At 48.3% G+C, this 17075-nt stretch overlaps 1 protein-coding gene across 1 annotated transcript in view; it reads left to right on the forward strand.

Annotated features, from left to right (window-relative positions):
- Nucleotides 1-12553, forward strand: part of CFAP251 (cilia and flagella associated protein 251) — a 72481-nt gene extending 59928 nt beyond the window's left edge. Inside the window, exons 22-26 of the mRNA XM_078061030.1 lie at nucleotides 1925-2153; nucleotides 2895-2996; nucleotides 4532-4641; nucleotides 7270-7431; nucleotides 8026-12553. Of these exons, the coding sequence (XP_077917156.1) occupies nucleotides 1925-2153; nucleotides 2895-2996; nucleotides 4532-4641; nucleotides 7270-7431; nucleotides 8026-8214 (792 nt within the window). The 3' untranslated portion in view covers nucleotides 8215-12553. The remainder of the gene's footprint in view (nucleotides 1-1924; nucleotides 2154-2894; nucleotides 2997-4531; nucleotides 4642-7269; nucleotides 7432-8025) is intronic.
- Nucleotides 12554-17075: the final 4522 nt, after the last annotated feature.

Here is a 17075-nt window from a genome sequence, read left to right on the forward strand (position 1 = left end):
GGCAGTGAGGAGGGGTTTTGTTTGTTTTTGTATTTCTCCCTTTCTTGCATTCTGGCGGTTCCCTAAGGAGAGCCATGTGGAGACCTGCATTAACTGGCATCACATTTCCTTTTGAATCCATAGACAGATCAGCACCCTTTTCTCATTCTAGAAAATTTGGAAAATGCATAATGAATTTCCAAACCAGGAAGCAGTCCTCCAGGAATGAATTGGGAAGTGTTCCCTTTTCTTCTGTTTTTGGGAGAGTTTGTGGAGAATTGGTATTTTTTAAGTATTTGGTAGAATTCACCAGTGAAGCCATCTGATCTTTGGCTTTTCTTTGTGGAAGTTTTGTTTTGTTTTTAAGATTTTTTTTTTTTTTAAGTAATCTCTACACCCAACATGGGGCTCAACTCACAACCCCGAGATCAAGAGTCGCATGCTCTGCTGACTGAGCCAGCCAGGTGCTCCTCTTTGTGGAAGTTTTAAAATTGCTAATTCAATCTCTTCACTTGTTATAGGTCTATTCAGATTTTCTATTTCTTCTTGAGTCAGTTTTGGTCATTTGTTTCTAGGAATGTCTTCATTTCATCTAAGTTATCTTGTTGACCTGTTGTTGTTCATACTTTATTTATTTATTTGGTGCAAAAAGGTGGTTTTATTAAAACATGGGGACAAGACCTGCGGGCAGAAAGAGCTGCCCTCCTTTTTATTTCTGAAAAGTTGGTACTGGCGTCCCCTCTTTCAGTCCCAATTTTAGTAATTTGAGTCTTTTCTCTCTTTTTTTTTTCTTGGTTATTCTAGCTAAAGATTTTTATCAGTTTGGTTGATCTTTTCAGTGAACGATGGCTTCATAGGTGTTCATTTTTTAATTAAACCCATAAGTCACATGTAATCTTTTGTATATATAAAATAGTACACATTGAAAATGGAAAAGAAAAAAAAGAAAAAAAGAATCCTGGTGCAGTTAATTGAAATTTACTAGGGCCCTTGGTCCCATATTCGAGTTTCACATGGAATTATTTGCTTATTCTTATAATTTCCAAGTTTGTGAGGATTCTGCCTTCTAAATGAAGCTAACCTCTGCTTGACAAAGCAAGGAAGTAGTCAATGCACTATGAGATGGGTAGGTAAGAGGTGGTAATAATGTAGCAATGCTGATAGTATTGAAAAACTGGCCACTGTCTTAGGGTTGCTGTAACAAAGCATCACACACTGGGTGGCTTCAAACAACAGACATGTAGCCTCTCACAGGATAAATCCGGTTGTCAGCAGGGCCGTGCTCTCTGCGAAATCTGTAGGGGAGAATCCTTCCTTCTTCCTCGCCTCCTCCAGCTTCTGGTGGCCACCAGCAGTCCTGGGCTTGAACTGCATCGCTCCACTCCCTGCCTGTGTCATCACATGGCTGTCCCCTCCCTGTGTGTCTCTCCCCTCCTCTTATAAGGACACCATTCACAATGGATTAAAGGCCCATCCCGCTCCAGTATGATCTCATCTTAACTAATTACGTCTGCCATGGCCCTATTTCTAAATAAGGTCACATTCTGAGGTCCTGGGGCTGAGGACGTCCACATCTCTTTCTTGGGGGATATAAGCAACCCTCAATAGACAGGTTTTCAGCTAACTGTAAACATTCGTCTGTTACTGTCCAATTTTTAGAAGTGTAACAAAGTGTCTTTTCTTTCTTTAAAAAAATGTTATTTATTTTAGAGAGAGAGCAGGGGAGGAGCAGAGGGGGAGGGAGAGGGACAAGCAGACTCACTCCCTGCTGAGCATGGAGCCCGACACAGGGCTCGATCTCACGACCCTGAGATCACGACCCGAACCGAAACCAAGAGTTGGACACTCAACCGACTGAGACTGAGCCACCCAGGCGCCCCGAAAGTGTCTCTCATGCTTACTCTGGTCTTTTTTTTTTTTTTTTTTGTAATAACCTCTTCCCTAGATTGAAGATATGTTTAACGAAATCAGATTTAGTGAGTATGTGGACACTGGAAAGCTAATTGACAAAATCAACTTACCGGATTTCTTCAAAGTTTACCTCAATCACAGACCACCTTTCGGTAACACCATGAGTGGCATCCAGCAGAGCTTTGATGTTCTTGGTTTTACCAATTCAAAAGGAAAGAAGGCCATACGAAGAGAAGATTTCCTGAAACTGCTTCTAACGAAAGGTAAATCCATAAATAGGGAGTATCTTGTCACATCATTGGGCTATTGCCACCGGAGAGGAGCTGTTTTTGGGGAGGCAGACCCCCTGGCATCTTTAATCTACGGTGCAGGGGGGTCTGCTTCCCCAAAAACCACGAGGGATGCCACCTGCTGATCCGCAGAGCTGGTAAACGGGGGGGTGACAGGAAGGGCGCCGTCCTGGGTCCCTAAGAATGTGATTTATGTCCCAACTTGCTGAACCCCTGTGAGATTCAGTGTCCTCACTTGTAAAACGGGGGTGAAAGGGCTAGCCACCAGTCTCACTGGGCTGTTATGACATTGGGATGCAAGGGTGAGGTAAAACCACACCAAGGTAAAATTTCCCATTTTTACCTACTGTTTCCCTCATTATTGTATGTGAGGAAGTCAGGTAGGCTTTCTCCCTGGACAACGATTGCTCTTGGTCTAACCCGTGGTTCTAGCGTGAGGGAAGGTGAACTGAAGCCGAGTGCAGGCTATCAGAAAGTTGTGTTATTTCTCCAAACGCGCCCCAACAGCTTTCCCCTCCTGGGAGCACCATTCTTAACCCCCATATGAGGAAGGATTTGTGAAAGTAACACGGGACCCCGTAGATTGTTTTTGTGTCTCAAGAAAAGGAAATCGCGGGATAATTCTCTTTAAGACCTCGGAACGATGATGCTAAGCTCTGACATGATGCGTCGTCCCCAGAGCTGAATGGACACTCTTCCCTTTACGATTCTCAGGTGAGCACATGACCGAAGAGGAGATGGGCGACTGCTTTGCTACCCTGTTCGGACTGAATCCTGAGGGGTGGAAATCTGAGCCTGCGGCCTCCTCTGTCAAAGGTACTGGGGCCGGCTCTGTCTGGGCGTGCCGCCGCGGCTCACTAATTTGTTGGAGACCTAAGTGCATTTATTTCCCTTGACTGGTGCAGGCCACTCTCCTTAATAGCACGCACACAACAAAGCAAGTCTGCTGGGGACCCAACATGAATAAGTTATGAAAGGACCAGTGAGCCGTGGTCGTATCTGAGAGATGAGAACGTTTGTTACCATGTGCCGTCCGTCCTTTGTGCCTTCTGCTCTTGTGTTCCCTTTATTCCCCGGACCCGGTCTCCATCTTTGCGGCTGGGCTGCATGACCACTAGGAGAGAAGATACAGCTTGGAAGGTGTTTCAGGAGAGGCATTGTCGAGAGACTTGAGTAAGGACAGGGCCGTGAAGAAGCACAAGCCTGGCTTTGAGCTGCTAGTGCTTGAAAGTTCCTAAAGCTCGTCCTCCTCCCCTCTCCTGCCAGAGGATTGCCCACCTCCCTCTTTAGTCCACTGGAGGGAGGAAAATGGGCCTTGTGAATTTAAGTTCTGGAGAAACCAGTCTAAACAGCTCTCCCGAGGGGCGTGTGTGTGGCTCAGTTGGTTGAGCGTCTGCCTTCGGCTCAGGTCATGATCCCAGGGTCCTGGGATCGAGCCCCGCGTCGGGCTCGCTGCTCAGCGGAGAGTCTGCTTCTCCCTCTCCTTCTGCCCCTCTCCCTGCTCGTGCTCTCGCTCTCTCTCTGAAATAAATACATAAAATATTTTTTTAAAAATTAAAAAAAAATAAACAAACAGCTCTCCCGGGCCTGCAGGGGTGTCTCCACTGCCAAGCCCCAGATGCTGCCCGATGCCCCGCAGTGGTGAAAGCCTGCCACCATTACTGACCCCTCACCAGGCGTCATTCTCCCTCTGCTTGCTTGCTTGCTTTCTTTTTTAAAGCAACCCCATGAAGACTTCAGATAGCTATTTTCCTTTTTTTTTTAAGATTTTATTTATTTATTTGACAGAGAGTACAAGCAGGGAGAGAGGCAGAGAGAGAAGCAGACTCCCCACTGAACAGGGAGCCCGACGTGGAGCTTGATCACAGGCCCCTGGGATCATGACCCGAGCCGAAGGCAGACCCTTAACTGACTGAGCCACCCAGGCGCCCCCTCCCTCAGCTTTCATTGTTCATCCCCAGTTTCACATTAAACAGGGTTTCTGAACTCAGACAGTTGTAGACTCCAGTATCTGGTGGGTCATTTCCAGCCTCCAAAGTCCCCCACCCCATTCCTTGTGTACTCGGGACCTCAGAATGTAACGCTCCCAGGTGTTACACATAAATCAACCATACCATGTGGTTAAGGCTTTACAATGAAGTTCACAGAGATTTGGTAACAAGCTCCAAACCATAAAGAAGGGATTTCAGCCAATTTCCACCCAGGGGGGTTTTAGGACTCCCAGCCAAACCGTAGCACAAAGCACCTCTCACTTTTGTTTAGTATCGGTTCCTTGTATTTTTTGGAAAGTGCTTCTTAGTTAGAAAACTAATCGTTATGAAGGCATTTGTTTTCTTTGCTTGTTTGGCTAGGTTCAGAAATCTGCTTTGAAGAAGAACTTCCAGACGAAATCACTGCAGAAATATTCACGACAGACATTCTTGGCCTAACCATTTCACAAGATTTCAGACAAGATCCTATGGTCAGTGAAGTTGTAAGGAATGTTTGAAACACAAAGGACTTTGTGTGTGCGGGTTTGTGTGTTGTTTTTTTTTTTCCAAGAGGCACTGCTTTTCCTGCATTTCCCTGCCCCCACTCTAATCTTTGGAACATTTAGACATTAAAAGCAAATTTCTGTTAAGCAATGGAATTCACAAAGTTGGACATTCCAGTGTTTCTGAAATAAGAAAGTGGGTGGAGGCAAGGAACACACTGGTAGCCGGATGTACATGGTGGCTGGATACCCTGGCTCGTCTCTCTGCTTGATCTAAGGCAGTGCTTCCAGAGCGGGGTTGAAAAGGACCTGGAGCTGGGCTGGTCCTGGGGGCAGAGAGGGCCTCCACCTGCAGCAGGCCTTCCTAGGGACACGTGCGGCCTTATTCCCTTCCCCTCAAGTGCCACCTGGACCTTGACCTCATGTGGATCACCCCTGCCTGAGGTTTGACTCGGGTGGGAGGGGGAAGCTGGGTGCTCTGGGCTCCTGAGAGTCCCTGCTCGTGGCTTCTCATCAGCAAAACACCTAAGCAGTTGTGTGTGGCCGTTATGAAGAGCATCACTGGCCATGCTTAACCCCGGTGGCAACTGCCAGAGAAAATGCAAAAAAGCACCCCTGGGGCCCTGTGTGCCTTGCACCTGGACCAGAAGCCACCTGGCCAGCCCCACAGAGGGCAGAGCTCAGCGACTAGAGTCTGTGAGCCTCCCCCTCCCCCACATCCACCCCCAAGCCAGTGGGGGAGATCACTGCCTCATATTCCGCTGGGCTTCAAAACACGTAGCAGGCAAAAACGGAGCCCAGTTCCAGGGATATTTGGGGAACATTACTGAGTTTTCAGCGGTGTTTTGACCTTGAGAGTAAAAAGTACCATCATTGTGTAAACAGGTGAAAGTGGTGGTCTGATTTTAGAGATTTGTTTTTTTGGGGGGGGTTTTGTTTGTTTTTTAAAGATTTTATTTATTTTTTGACACAGAGAGAGACAGCGAGAGAGGGAACACAAGCAGGGGGAGTGGGAGAGGGAGAAGCGGACTCCCCTCTGAGCAGGGAGACCGATGTGGGGCTCAATCCCAGAACCCTGGGATCATGACCCGAGCCGAAGGCAGACACTCAACGACTGAGCCACCCAGGCGCCCCTGATTTTAAAGATTTGTTATCAGTAATGAGTTCTCACTCAGACATATGTGCCAAATGTGATTCTCTACACGTGCTCAGTCCATCACACCCTCCCACCCAAACCATGTCCTTCCCCAGAGGCCCTGGCGTGGGAGATGACATTTAGGCTCCCCTAAGGGCCCTTCCTCCTCAGGAGCAGAGTCCGTGTGAGAGAAGTAAATGACAGCGGCACCATCCCTCGTGCACAGAGCCCCCCCGCTGCCTGGCGTCCCCTTGGAGACTTGGCTTCAGTGAGTCTTTGGAACACCCTGGAATGTAGAACAGAACTGTCTACCCCAAACCAGGCTGTGTCACGGTGACTGTGGGACAGACGGCGTGGGCCGGGGTTCCGTGGCACCTGCTCATCGAGTTGTGTTGCTGGGCTTGGCAACCCGGTTTACGTTTTGTAAGAACCACAACAACCAAACCCCCCCCCCCACCAAGCTTTATGAATCAATTTTGCAGCTGCTAAGGGCTTAGGAGATATATTACCAAGCCAGTTAAAAAGTTCCTGGGGACATTTTAGGGAACAGGAAACTCTCAGATGACTTGTTCTCTTCAAAAATTTACTCAGAATTGGATTCAGTCTGGACACCAACCAGAGGCTTCTTTGATTAAATTGGGCACATTCTGCTTTTGTTTTTGTTGACTGCATGTATTGGAATAACTGTCTTGAGCAGAACTGGCCAGTGGTCTGACCCGCTGTGCCTGGACCAGTGATCTGGAACCATGGTCACACCACAGCTGAGGGGCTCCCACTGTGCTGAACCAGCTGCCCTGTCTCCAAGTCCCCTCCAGGAGGGGAGGCCAAAACAGCAGGGGACAGCAGGATTCCTGTCAATAGTGTTCCAACCACTCCCAGCCCAGCTTGGCCAGGGGGTCCCCTTCTCACCTTTGGGTCCCCCTTCTGCAGGTGCTTTTGTTCAGGAGTCTCTCAACTTGTTTGACCAACATGGAGAAGACCTGTGCACCTTTCAGCGCCAGGAGGCCCTTTGTCTCCCACCCCCAGCAGGCCCCACCTGCTGGCCACACGGATGTTGGAGATGTAGGACATCAGCGCCCCCAACCAGGGGAGGAAGGGGAGGGCAGCCTTCCTGCGGAGTGAGCAGAGCCCCCAGACTCTCCAACAGTGTGCATGGCCGAGCAGCGACACCAGGAAGGGAGCAAGGAAAGGCCGAAGAAGTATAATCATGGACTTAGGGCCCAAACACTGAACACTGTGATGTTCCTTTGGAAGGAGAACACTGTTTCGGATGGGGCCTCCAGCTACTGACCAACCAAACCGTCCTGGTTTGTTGCTTCTAGAGTTCAGGAACCACCAGGAGCCTCCCTGCCCCACCCCACCTCGCCCCCTCTGTTCCAGACCCCAGGGCTGTTCCCCAGCATGGCGAGTAAATTCTTTGCACAGCGTCTGCCTTGGAAGCCCATGGGCTTGACTGAGCTTCTCTGCTCCTGCCATTTCAGGACTCCCTGTGTGCCTGTGGCTCGTCTCGGAAACCTCGGTTTCCTCCTGGAACAGCTCCTGGCTGGTTGAGAGGATTAAAGGAGAGGGTGCAAGTAAAGCGTTACCAGCATAAGGCAGAGCTCAAAACAGGACAAACTGCACAGAGACCTGGGAGGCGGTTGGTGAGCACTGACTGTCTCCAGTTCCAAAGTTCTGGCTTCCTTAGCGCTTACCCAAATAGGGGTCTCTGCTGGCTTTGACAAAGGGCCCTCAATAGTATCTGTGGAATGACTGGACGGATGCACTTGGAGCTCTTTAATAGCTGGCTTTGCTTTCAAATAAAGGCAAACGCCAGGTCCTGCCAGGCTCTACATCGCGTCAGCAGACTTTCTCTATAAAGATCCAGAGAGTAAATATTGAGCCTCTGCAGGTCAAATGGGCTCTGTCACAATCCCTGACTTGGCCATTGGAGTACAAAGGCAACCACAGACAATCTAGAAATGAATGATTATCACTGCGTTCCAATCATGTTTACTTGTGGACACTGAAATGGGAATTCACGATAATTTCCATATATCACGAAATCACCTTCTTTAGATTTTTTTTTTTTCAACCATTAAAAAATGTGAAAACCATTCTTAACTTGCAAGCCACATTTGTCCCTTGGGCTGTAGGCCAGTCTACCTCCGAGGCCAGGATCACTCATCCCAACAGATTTTTATGAACACAGTGCATCTTTACAACTGACCTGATCAGTGCTCTTTAAACCTGTCAAGGTCATGACAAGCAAGACAAGACTGAGAGACCATCACAGACCGGAGGAGACTAGGGAGACATGGTGGAGAAAGGCAAAACGGGATCCCAAAATGGATTTCCGGAACAGGAGGAGGATGTTGGGGAAAGCATGCAATCCAGGTGAGGTCTCTAGGGTAGTTACCAGCATTGCACCCTTGTTCATTTCTTAGTTTTGATCACAATATAGTGGTTACATAGCGTATACACACCTGGGAAGCTGGGGGAGCAGTCCCTGGGAACTCTCTTTTCTACCTTTGCAACTCTCCTATAAATCTAAAATTATCTTGGGGCACCTGGGTGGCTCAGCCAGTTAAGCGTCCGACTCTTGTTTTGGCTCAGGTCATGATCTCAGGGTCGTGAGATGGAGCCCCGCATCAGGCTCCATGCTCAGCGGGGAGTCTGCTTTAGATTTTCTCTCTCCCTCTCCCCTTCCCCACACTTTCTCTCTCTCTCTAAAATAATAAATAAATCTTCTAAAAAATCTAAAATTATCTCAAAATTAAAACTTAAAAAAAAAAAAGAAATCTGCACCACCTTTCTGACTGAGTCACCCCTGAATCGTTTCCGTGATCTGCCCTGCACCTCTCCATTCTCAAGCACACACTCCTGAAGCCAGTCAGGGCCGGCTGCTTTGGGGTCACCCCACTTGCTGTCTGTCCTCTGCAAACGTGAGTCTCTGCTGCACTTCCAGGCAATGCAGACAAGAAGGGTCTTTTTTTTAAAGATCTGTGTCCTTAAGCCATGGCTACCCTCAACACTGGTGTTTTCGGCCTGAACACGTTCTTTAGGGATTTGGCCAACAGTTCCCCTGCAGGCAGCTGCTTCCAAATTGACTGTAATAAATAGATACAGGGCATTGGGAATCAATAGCAAGTTGCCACCCTACTCGTATGTCATAGAACTACCCTCTGCTAGCTTAGCCTAAAGGAGAAAACCAAAATACAAAAAACAAGCCAGGGTCTCCTGGTTGGCTCGGTCGGTAGAGTGTGCAACTCTTGAGCTCAGGGTTATGAGTTCGACCCCTACGCTGGGGGTAGAGATTGCTTAAAAATAAAATCTTAAACAACAACCCAGGTCGATGTGACATTCTTCCATGGCAGTGCAATACAGAGTATAAGGACCGACTGACCTCACAGGACAGCTAAGAGCGCGGTCCCTGTGCCCTTTAGCTAGTTATCCTGAGCCGCTGATCGGTGAGGCAGGCCTCCTGCCTTTCTAGGTCACAATGGGTACTTAGCAGTGCCCCGGTCCGTTCTTGGTGGTTTGCAATGACCAGTGGTGCGGTGGGGAGGGAGTTCAACATCCGAGATGTCACCACGGAATGTGGTCATCCCAAGTCGTTCATGTTTTCTTGTTTTGTTGATTGGAAGTCAAACCACATCAGTGTAAACATGGTATTTATTTTTGTATATCTTACTCTTTAAAGCAAGCAGGGGTGCTTTCTTTGGGAGGGAAACAAGTTTAGTTACAAGCAGCTCGTACACCCTCCTCGCCAGCACTTCAAACAACACAGCAGCGCATGCTGCAAGGGGCGAGTCCCCCGGCCCGCCGCCGGCCAGCACCACCACTGGGGTGGTGCAGAAAGGTGTGAGATTGAGGATCCCTGGAGCAGGGAGCCGTGAGCGGTGCTGCGGCCCTGGGGTCTGAAGCACAGAGAGCACATCAAGGGCAGGCTCCAACACGAAGGAGAGAGGGGGCCGTGGCAAACTCAGAGCACACTGTCCTATCGAAGGGGCCGACGGCTGCCTGGCTTCTCCTCTCCGAGCGCCTGAGCTCTTCATAGACGGGCTTCGCCCATCCCTTTGTCCACTCATGAATTCAGCCAATGGTTCCTGTGCACCAGCCCTGGGTATGCGGTGCTGAACAAGACAGGTGCGGCCATCGTCTCTAGGGAGCTCACGCGAAACAAACACATAAAGGGTCATTGCAGGTGGCGCTCGCAGTCCTAGAGAAAAAGCCCAGACCCTGTGACATGGAATACCAAGAGGGGAATGTGCTTTACTTAAGATGGTCGGGAAGGGTCTCTTCGAAGACAAGACATAGATGTTGAGAGCCAGTCATGGAAAGAGATAGGGGAGAACATTCCGGACAGAGAGGACAGTGTGCACCAAAGCCAGAAGATTCAGTGACCACAGAGGGGGATGTAGGCTCAACGCGATGTCTTCAGGGGTCTAGAAGTTTCTTCTATATGATTCTTCCTCGTGAGCCTGAGTAGGAATGTTTTCACGTGAACTGTCAGCAGGAGGAAGGGAGGCTAGCCGGGTCTCCCAAATGGGAGATCTGGCCACTCTCGTTTCTTTATATCCAGAGTCTTGGTGTGAGATTGAGGATCCCAGGAAAGACCATCAATAAGTCATGTGTGGAGCCAGCCCTGAAGCTGACATGTTCTTTTACATGACACAAGCCAAAGGGGGAAATGCTCACAGCTGGCTCCAGCTTCATAAACCTTACATCCTGAGTTGGCATCGCTTCATCTTCCGTAGTTTTCCAGAGATTTCAATATCTTAAAAAAATGTAACCACAGTTTTCTCCGTGATCTTGTTCCCTTCATACACAATCTACCTTCCCCCTAGTCGCTGGTAATTGCCAGAAGGCAGCCAGCTATACGGAAAGCGTCAGCAAATGCATGCCGCTCACCCCTTCCTCGGTGTCTGGTTGGCCGCCTCTGCCTTCTCGACTTCTTCACGATAAATGAGGGAATGGCCATAACCGGTCACCTGCAGATCCTCTTACTAAGTGACCTCAGTGTCAACACAGCATGGTAAGCCCTAGATACAATGTGGCACAGAGCCTGGTTCTTGCCCTTAAGAAGGTTACATTGTAATGAGGGAAACACATGTCGATGATAATTACAGTACCTCGTGATATGATATAGGGGCATCTAGAGCAGATGGGGTGGGAAGGAGGAGGAGATCAGGGCAGGTAGAGAGGAAATTATATCAATGAGGCACTCTAAGCCAATCTGTGGGGTCCCTAGGGGTGGTGGCAGGAGAGCAACCCAGAGAAAGCAGTGCTTACATTATGGATGGCCTTGTGCCCTAAATCAAGGAGGTTAAACTTGAAGATTAAAGTAACGGGGGAGGGGCGCCTGGGTGGCCAGATGGTTAAGCGTCTGCCTTCGGCTCAGGTCATAATCCCAGGGTCCTGGGATCGAGCCCCACATCGGGCTCCCTGCTCGACAGGAAGCCTGCTTCTCCCTCTCCCACTCCCTTGCTTGTGTTACTGCTCTCGCTATCTCTGTCAAATAAATAAAATCTTTAAAAAAAAAAGGGGGCGCCTGGGTGGCTCAGTCACTGGGCATCTGCCTTCGGCTCGGGTCGTGGTCCCGGGGTCCTGGGATCGAGCCCCACATCGGGCTCCCTGCTCCGCGGGGAGGCCTGCTTCTCCCTCTCCTACTCGCCCTGCTTGTGTTCCCTCTCTCACTGTGTCTCTGTCAGATAAATGGATGGAATCTTTAAAAATAAAATAAAAAATTAAAAAAATTTAAAAAAATAAAGTAACGGAGGAGACGTGGATTACATTTGCATCTCAGAAGCATAGGACTGGGTGGGTGATGGGCAGGAGGGGATGGCTGGGAAGAGGGACAACGGCAAGGAGACTGTTACAGTAGTTTGGGGAGAAGTGAAGGATGGCAACAAGACGCAATTCAGGAAGTATAAATAAGTGTCAAGGCTAAGGGATAGCTTAAATACAGTATCAATCATGATCTTTGATGTGCAGCAAAAGAAAGTGGCTCTGGTTAGCTCCAGTGGAAAGGGACTTTACTTGAAGACCATCCGGTAACTCACAGAAGCAATGCAAAGACTGGAGAAACAAGTTCTGAAAATGAGAGGGAACGAAAGAAGGCCAGATGTTACGGCCCTGCCTCGCCGTGAGCTCAGTGCCTCCAACGCTCTTGGGCTCTCCAGTGGCCATTTCTGCTGTAGGTCATTTTCCCCACTGCTCCTCCACTGCCTCACAAATCAAAGTCAAAATCAAAAGCCCAGTGAGATGCCACTTCACACCCAGTAGGATGGCTAAAATAAAAAAAGACAGAAAAGAACAAGTGTTGGTGAGGATGTGGAGAAGTTGGAAGGCGCGTGCACGGCTGATGGCAACATTCAATGGTACAGCTGCTGTGGAAAACAGTCTGGCAGTTCCTCAAAATGTTAGAGTTACCATATGGCCCAGAAATTCTACTCCTCCGTCTATATAGGCAAGAGAAATGGAAAAACACATCTGTACAAAAACCTGTGTGGTAATGTTCATAGTAACTTTATTCAGAAGAGCCAAACGGGGGAAACATCAACCAATGACTGAATAACCAAAATGTGATAAATCCAAGCAATGGAGTATTGTCCAGCCATAAAAAGGAATGAAGTATTAATACCTGCTACAACATCGATGAACCTTGAAAATATGCTAAGAAGGCAGACACAAAAGGACACAGATTGTATGATTCCGTTTATGTGAAATGTCCAGAAGAGGCAAATCCATAGAGACAGGAAGTAGATTTGTGGTTGCCTGGGGCTGGGGGGGGTTGGGAGGGGAGAGGAGTGACTGCTAATGGGTAGAGGGTTTCTTTTTCAGATGACAAAAATGTTCTAAAAATAATTGTGGCGATGGTTTCACAACTCTGTAAACATACTAAAAACCACTTTAAAAGGGTGAATTTTATGGTATGCTAATTATATTTCAATAAAGCTATTATTTTAAAAAATCGACTGGCTAAACCATCCGCCAGCTGGCTAAGGTTGGGACCCATGCCCAGGACCTAACGCCCTGGCAGGAGAGGGAGGAAGACCCCACTGAAGCTTCTGTAGTGGGGGGTGGCTTTCACCCCCAAGGGCTCACCCAGAACGGGGAAGGATATTCAGATGCTGGGCAGCATGCAGGAAGGAGGCAGAAGGCATTTGGGCAGCCTTCTAGATTCCTAACTGGAGAACTCACCAAGCCTGTTTGTGGACAGGTCTCTAACTTTGCTCCAAGTCACTGGGTCCTGAGCAGACACCCTATGTTTAATCATTCATTGTAAGAAGAGCGTCTGGATTACACTGACTCACCTTTGAATGCCTCAGTATTTCAAAGCACTTCATGTCTACTATCTCTTTATTTTTATATAACCTCAAGTGGCCCAATTTCTGGGCAAGCCAATGGTTGCATGGATGGATATGCAAATTGCCAATTCACTGGTATTTGAGCTGGTGACCATTTTTAAGTTTTAGGCGAGAAAGATATGGACAGGCAGATTGCAATATCTGGTTTGTCAAAAAACCCTCTTTTTTCAAGACCTCCCCAGTCTATTATAAGGCCCACACTTCAGGGGAGATGTTCCTCACAATTGTTTGGGACCCCATTAAGCTCCACCAGTGGTATGCTTGTAAATGTTTACCAACCAGCTCTGGGTGGAGGAGGGCCAGGAGGCTCCTGATGAATAGCGCTTGCCAGTTTCCAGAGTGTCAACATTCCCACCATGCTGATTTCCAACCTTACGATGGATGTGGAGGGGGGAATCCTGGAGACCACAACAGGAGAGCAGGGTTCTGGCCAGAAGTCTGCTAGCTGGCTGCGTGACTCTTGAGTTTTATTGTCCTTTTCCGCACAGGAGGGGGGTTTCATACCCTGCAGCACACCCTTTGGCTCCTGTCTCCAAGGAGGGGACTATATTTCATTCTGTGGTTGGAGCGTTCTCTTCAGTACTCTCCCTCTGCTAATGGCCTGCTCCCCAAACACCAAAGCACCACTGTTTATGAAAACAACTTGCCGCTGCAAGTTGCTAGGTGAGGACCAAGGCTGCCTAGAAGCAGGAGCTGGGCCTGAGCTTCTTCACAATTATGTATCACACTCCAGAGGGGGAGACCTCCTCACCAGCCCTCTCCCCGTGTCACAGTGGATTAAGTGTTGAATTTAGCAGCCCAGGAAAGAGAGGCAGTTGACCTTGTGTGGGTCATAATGATGCAAGGGATCACCAGATCCTTTATTCAACAAATATTTTCTGGTCCCTAGCACTTACTATGTGCCAAGCACTGTTCTCAGTCCTTGACAAATACTGTGTTTAATTCTCATGCTAGCTCCATGAGGCAGGTGTTCTTTCCATCCCATTTTACAGATGAGGCCCAGAGAGGTTAAGCCACAAGCCATAACTAAATAACTCACTTCTGTAACCCTTTTAACATATCTAGAATAATAACATTCAGAGAGAGCCCGACTTCCCAGTTTCTGGTAACCAGGGATCCAAAGGAACTCTCAAGCTAAAAGCAACTAAAAATGGTAGAAAAAGTATCAAAACATTCTAAAAGCCACCACATGCTGACAAAATAAGAAGGAATAGCTGAAATGGAAGGAAAACGAGAACCCTGAAAGATAATCCAGCAAAGAAGCCATCTTAACCCGGCAGATATCTGTCAAATCTAGAACATTTGAACTCTAGCATGAATGGTTTTTCGAGGCAAGAGGCCAGAAATAAAAGTCCAGGTGGGAGATGAGACTTGCCCCCACGATAATTTGAGACCCTGTTGGTATGCTGGTAAATGTTTGCCAACCAGCTCTGGGTGAGGTTGGGGAGAGGGTCCTGATGTATAGCATTTGCCAATTTCCATAATGTAAATACTCCTGCTACAGTTGATTTCAAACATCAACATGGGGTCACTATACACAGAGTTGGGAAGTGCACGCCTGTGAGCCAGTTGCTCACATCATTGATACCCCCCCACCCCACCCCGCCTCCAGAGGGTACAATAAGCAAACCAGACTAGCTCAATAGGGCGGCCTGTATTTGTATCACTTGGGTGGTCCAGGGACCCATAAGCCCTGAATTTGGATATAGATAGTCCTGGAATAGCAATGCCCTCAGGAGCCTGGCAGAAGCAAATCTTTGGAGGAAGTTACCTTCCTCCAAATCTCTGGAGGAAGGTAACTTCATCCTAAGCCTCAAATTATCCCTATAAATAAATTTTCAAATACAGTGTCCAGCCTGGCTGAAGAGAACCAGGCAGATCACAAGGAAATAGGACACCATGAGCAAGAACTAGGAGAAACAGACCCTCAGATACTTCAAATATTAGAATTATCAGACACAGACTGTAAAACCGTGCTTTGTTGAGAGAAAGGTTAAAAATATCTGCAGGGGACAGGGAACTAGGAAAAGTGACACGCTAGATTTATAAAGGACATTTGTAGAAAGCTTTATAGTTTAATCAGAGATCAAGAACACAAATACCTTCAGGGGCAATCTGGTAATACGAATGAGTTAAGTGACCTGGTGATACACTGGTGACCTGGAAAGCTTTGTCTGAGGGGCACAGGGCTCCTCACTTCCAACGATTGTTACCGCGTGGCACCGGGGTACCAGTCTGTAGATCTTCTGCTTTTTCTGGAGAAGCTAGATATTTGGATTTCTTCTTATTGTGGTAAAATACACATAAAACTGACCACGGTAACCATTTTAAGGTGTACAGTTCAGTGGCATTACGTACATTCATGATACGTATGATAATCACCATTATCTAGTTCCAGAACTTTCTCATCACCCCAAAAAGAAACCCCACCCCCTTGGAAGTCACTCTCTATTCCCCACCCCCACCCACTGGCAACCACCAATCTGCTTTGTCTCTATGGATTTGCCCTGTCTAGATATCTCATGTAGGTGGAATCATACAATATTTGTCCTTTTGTGACTGGCCTATTTTACTTACCATGTTTTTCAGAGTTCATCTATGCTGTGGCATGTGTACCTCATTCCTTCTTAATACCCAAATAACATTCTATTGTGTGGATATACACATTTATCCATTCTTCAGTTGATATTTGAATTTTTGATATCTTCCTATTTTATTTTTTTTAAGTTTTATTTATTTAAGTAATCTCTAGACCCAATATGGGACTCGAACTCACTACCTGGAGATCAAGAGTTGCATGCTCCTCCTACCGAGCCAACCAGGTGCCCCAGATATCTTCCTATTTTTTCAGACATATGTATTCAGAAGTTCTTTGTGGCCCTAAGCCATCAGAGGGCCAACAGTAGAGACCGCTGTTTTATAACCTGCTGTGACATATTTTCTTATATAATGTTCAGAATGACTCGCTGAGGTACTATCTTATTTTTTGTATTAGGCATCCCATTTCCCCAGTAGCTTTTCTCCCCAAATCCAAAATCTCAGGGGAAACTGCTTGGTTCCAGAATGAATGGGAGTCTGGGGTCTAGCTTATGGCTGTGACCTTGAGCTTCCCTGGAACTCAGTTTCCCCACGGATAAAATGGTGTTGGACTGGTTTATCTCCAAGACACTGGGTTTGCTAACAGGGTCACCCTCACTTGCTCTAGCCCCCCTCTGGTAATGAATTAGCTTTGGTCAAGTCGGATTATCGGCAGCTGAACCCAAACATGTGGCCACCTGGGTTATCCTGATAATTGCAGATTCTTCCACAGAGCTGTCCTGAGGCACGATGGAGAAGAAACCACCGCAGAAGTCCCCCTTGTAGGCCGGCCAGCCCATTTCACCTGCTAGGGCCATCTGCGCGGTAGCAGCACCTGGTCTGAGCCTGGGACTTCGGTCAGGAGTGGCTTCAGTTTAAATCGTGCTTCTCTGACAGCAACCCCAGAGGGAAAGGAAGAGCCCCAGATTAAAGGCTGATAATCGTTGAGCTGTTCCTTCGCGGCAAGTATTTAACAGGCAAGGTCGAATGTCTCGTGGTCGCCTCGCCCCTGCCACCTTTCCTCCGATTCTAGTTTTCCGAAAGGACGAGGGAAAGGGAAGCGACGTCCTAGCTCGCGTGTTCGCACAGGGCAGAGGGCCAGCAGAGATCCGTGCTTCCCAACTCTTTCCAAGAGCACCTCGCATCCCGAATCGCCGCCTTCAACTCTGAGAAGTCGGGAGCCCCACAGGAAACTTGCATTATTGCACCCGCTGCCACACACCCGGGGCAGCGGACCAGCCGCCGAGCTGGCTCCCCAGGAATGCGCCCCCTCCACGGCCGCCCGCCCCACCCCGCCGGCGCGCCCTCCCCGGGGGACCCCGTGGCACCTGCGGCCTCCGAGTGTCCCTGCGCCCCGC

Source organism: Halichoerus grypus, chromosome 13 (genome assembly GCF_964656455.1).
Source record: "Halichoerus grypus chromosome 13, mHalGry1.hap1.1, whole genome shotgun sequence".
Classification (NCBI taxonomy): domain Eukaryota; kingdom Metazoa; phylum Chordata; class Mammalia; order Carnivora; family Phocidae; genus Halichoerus; species Halichoerus grypus.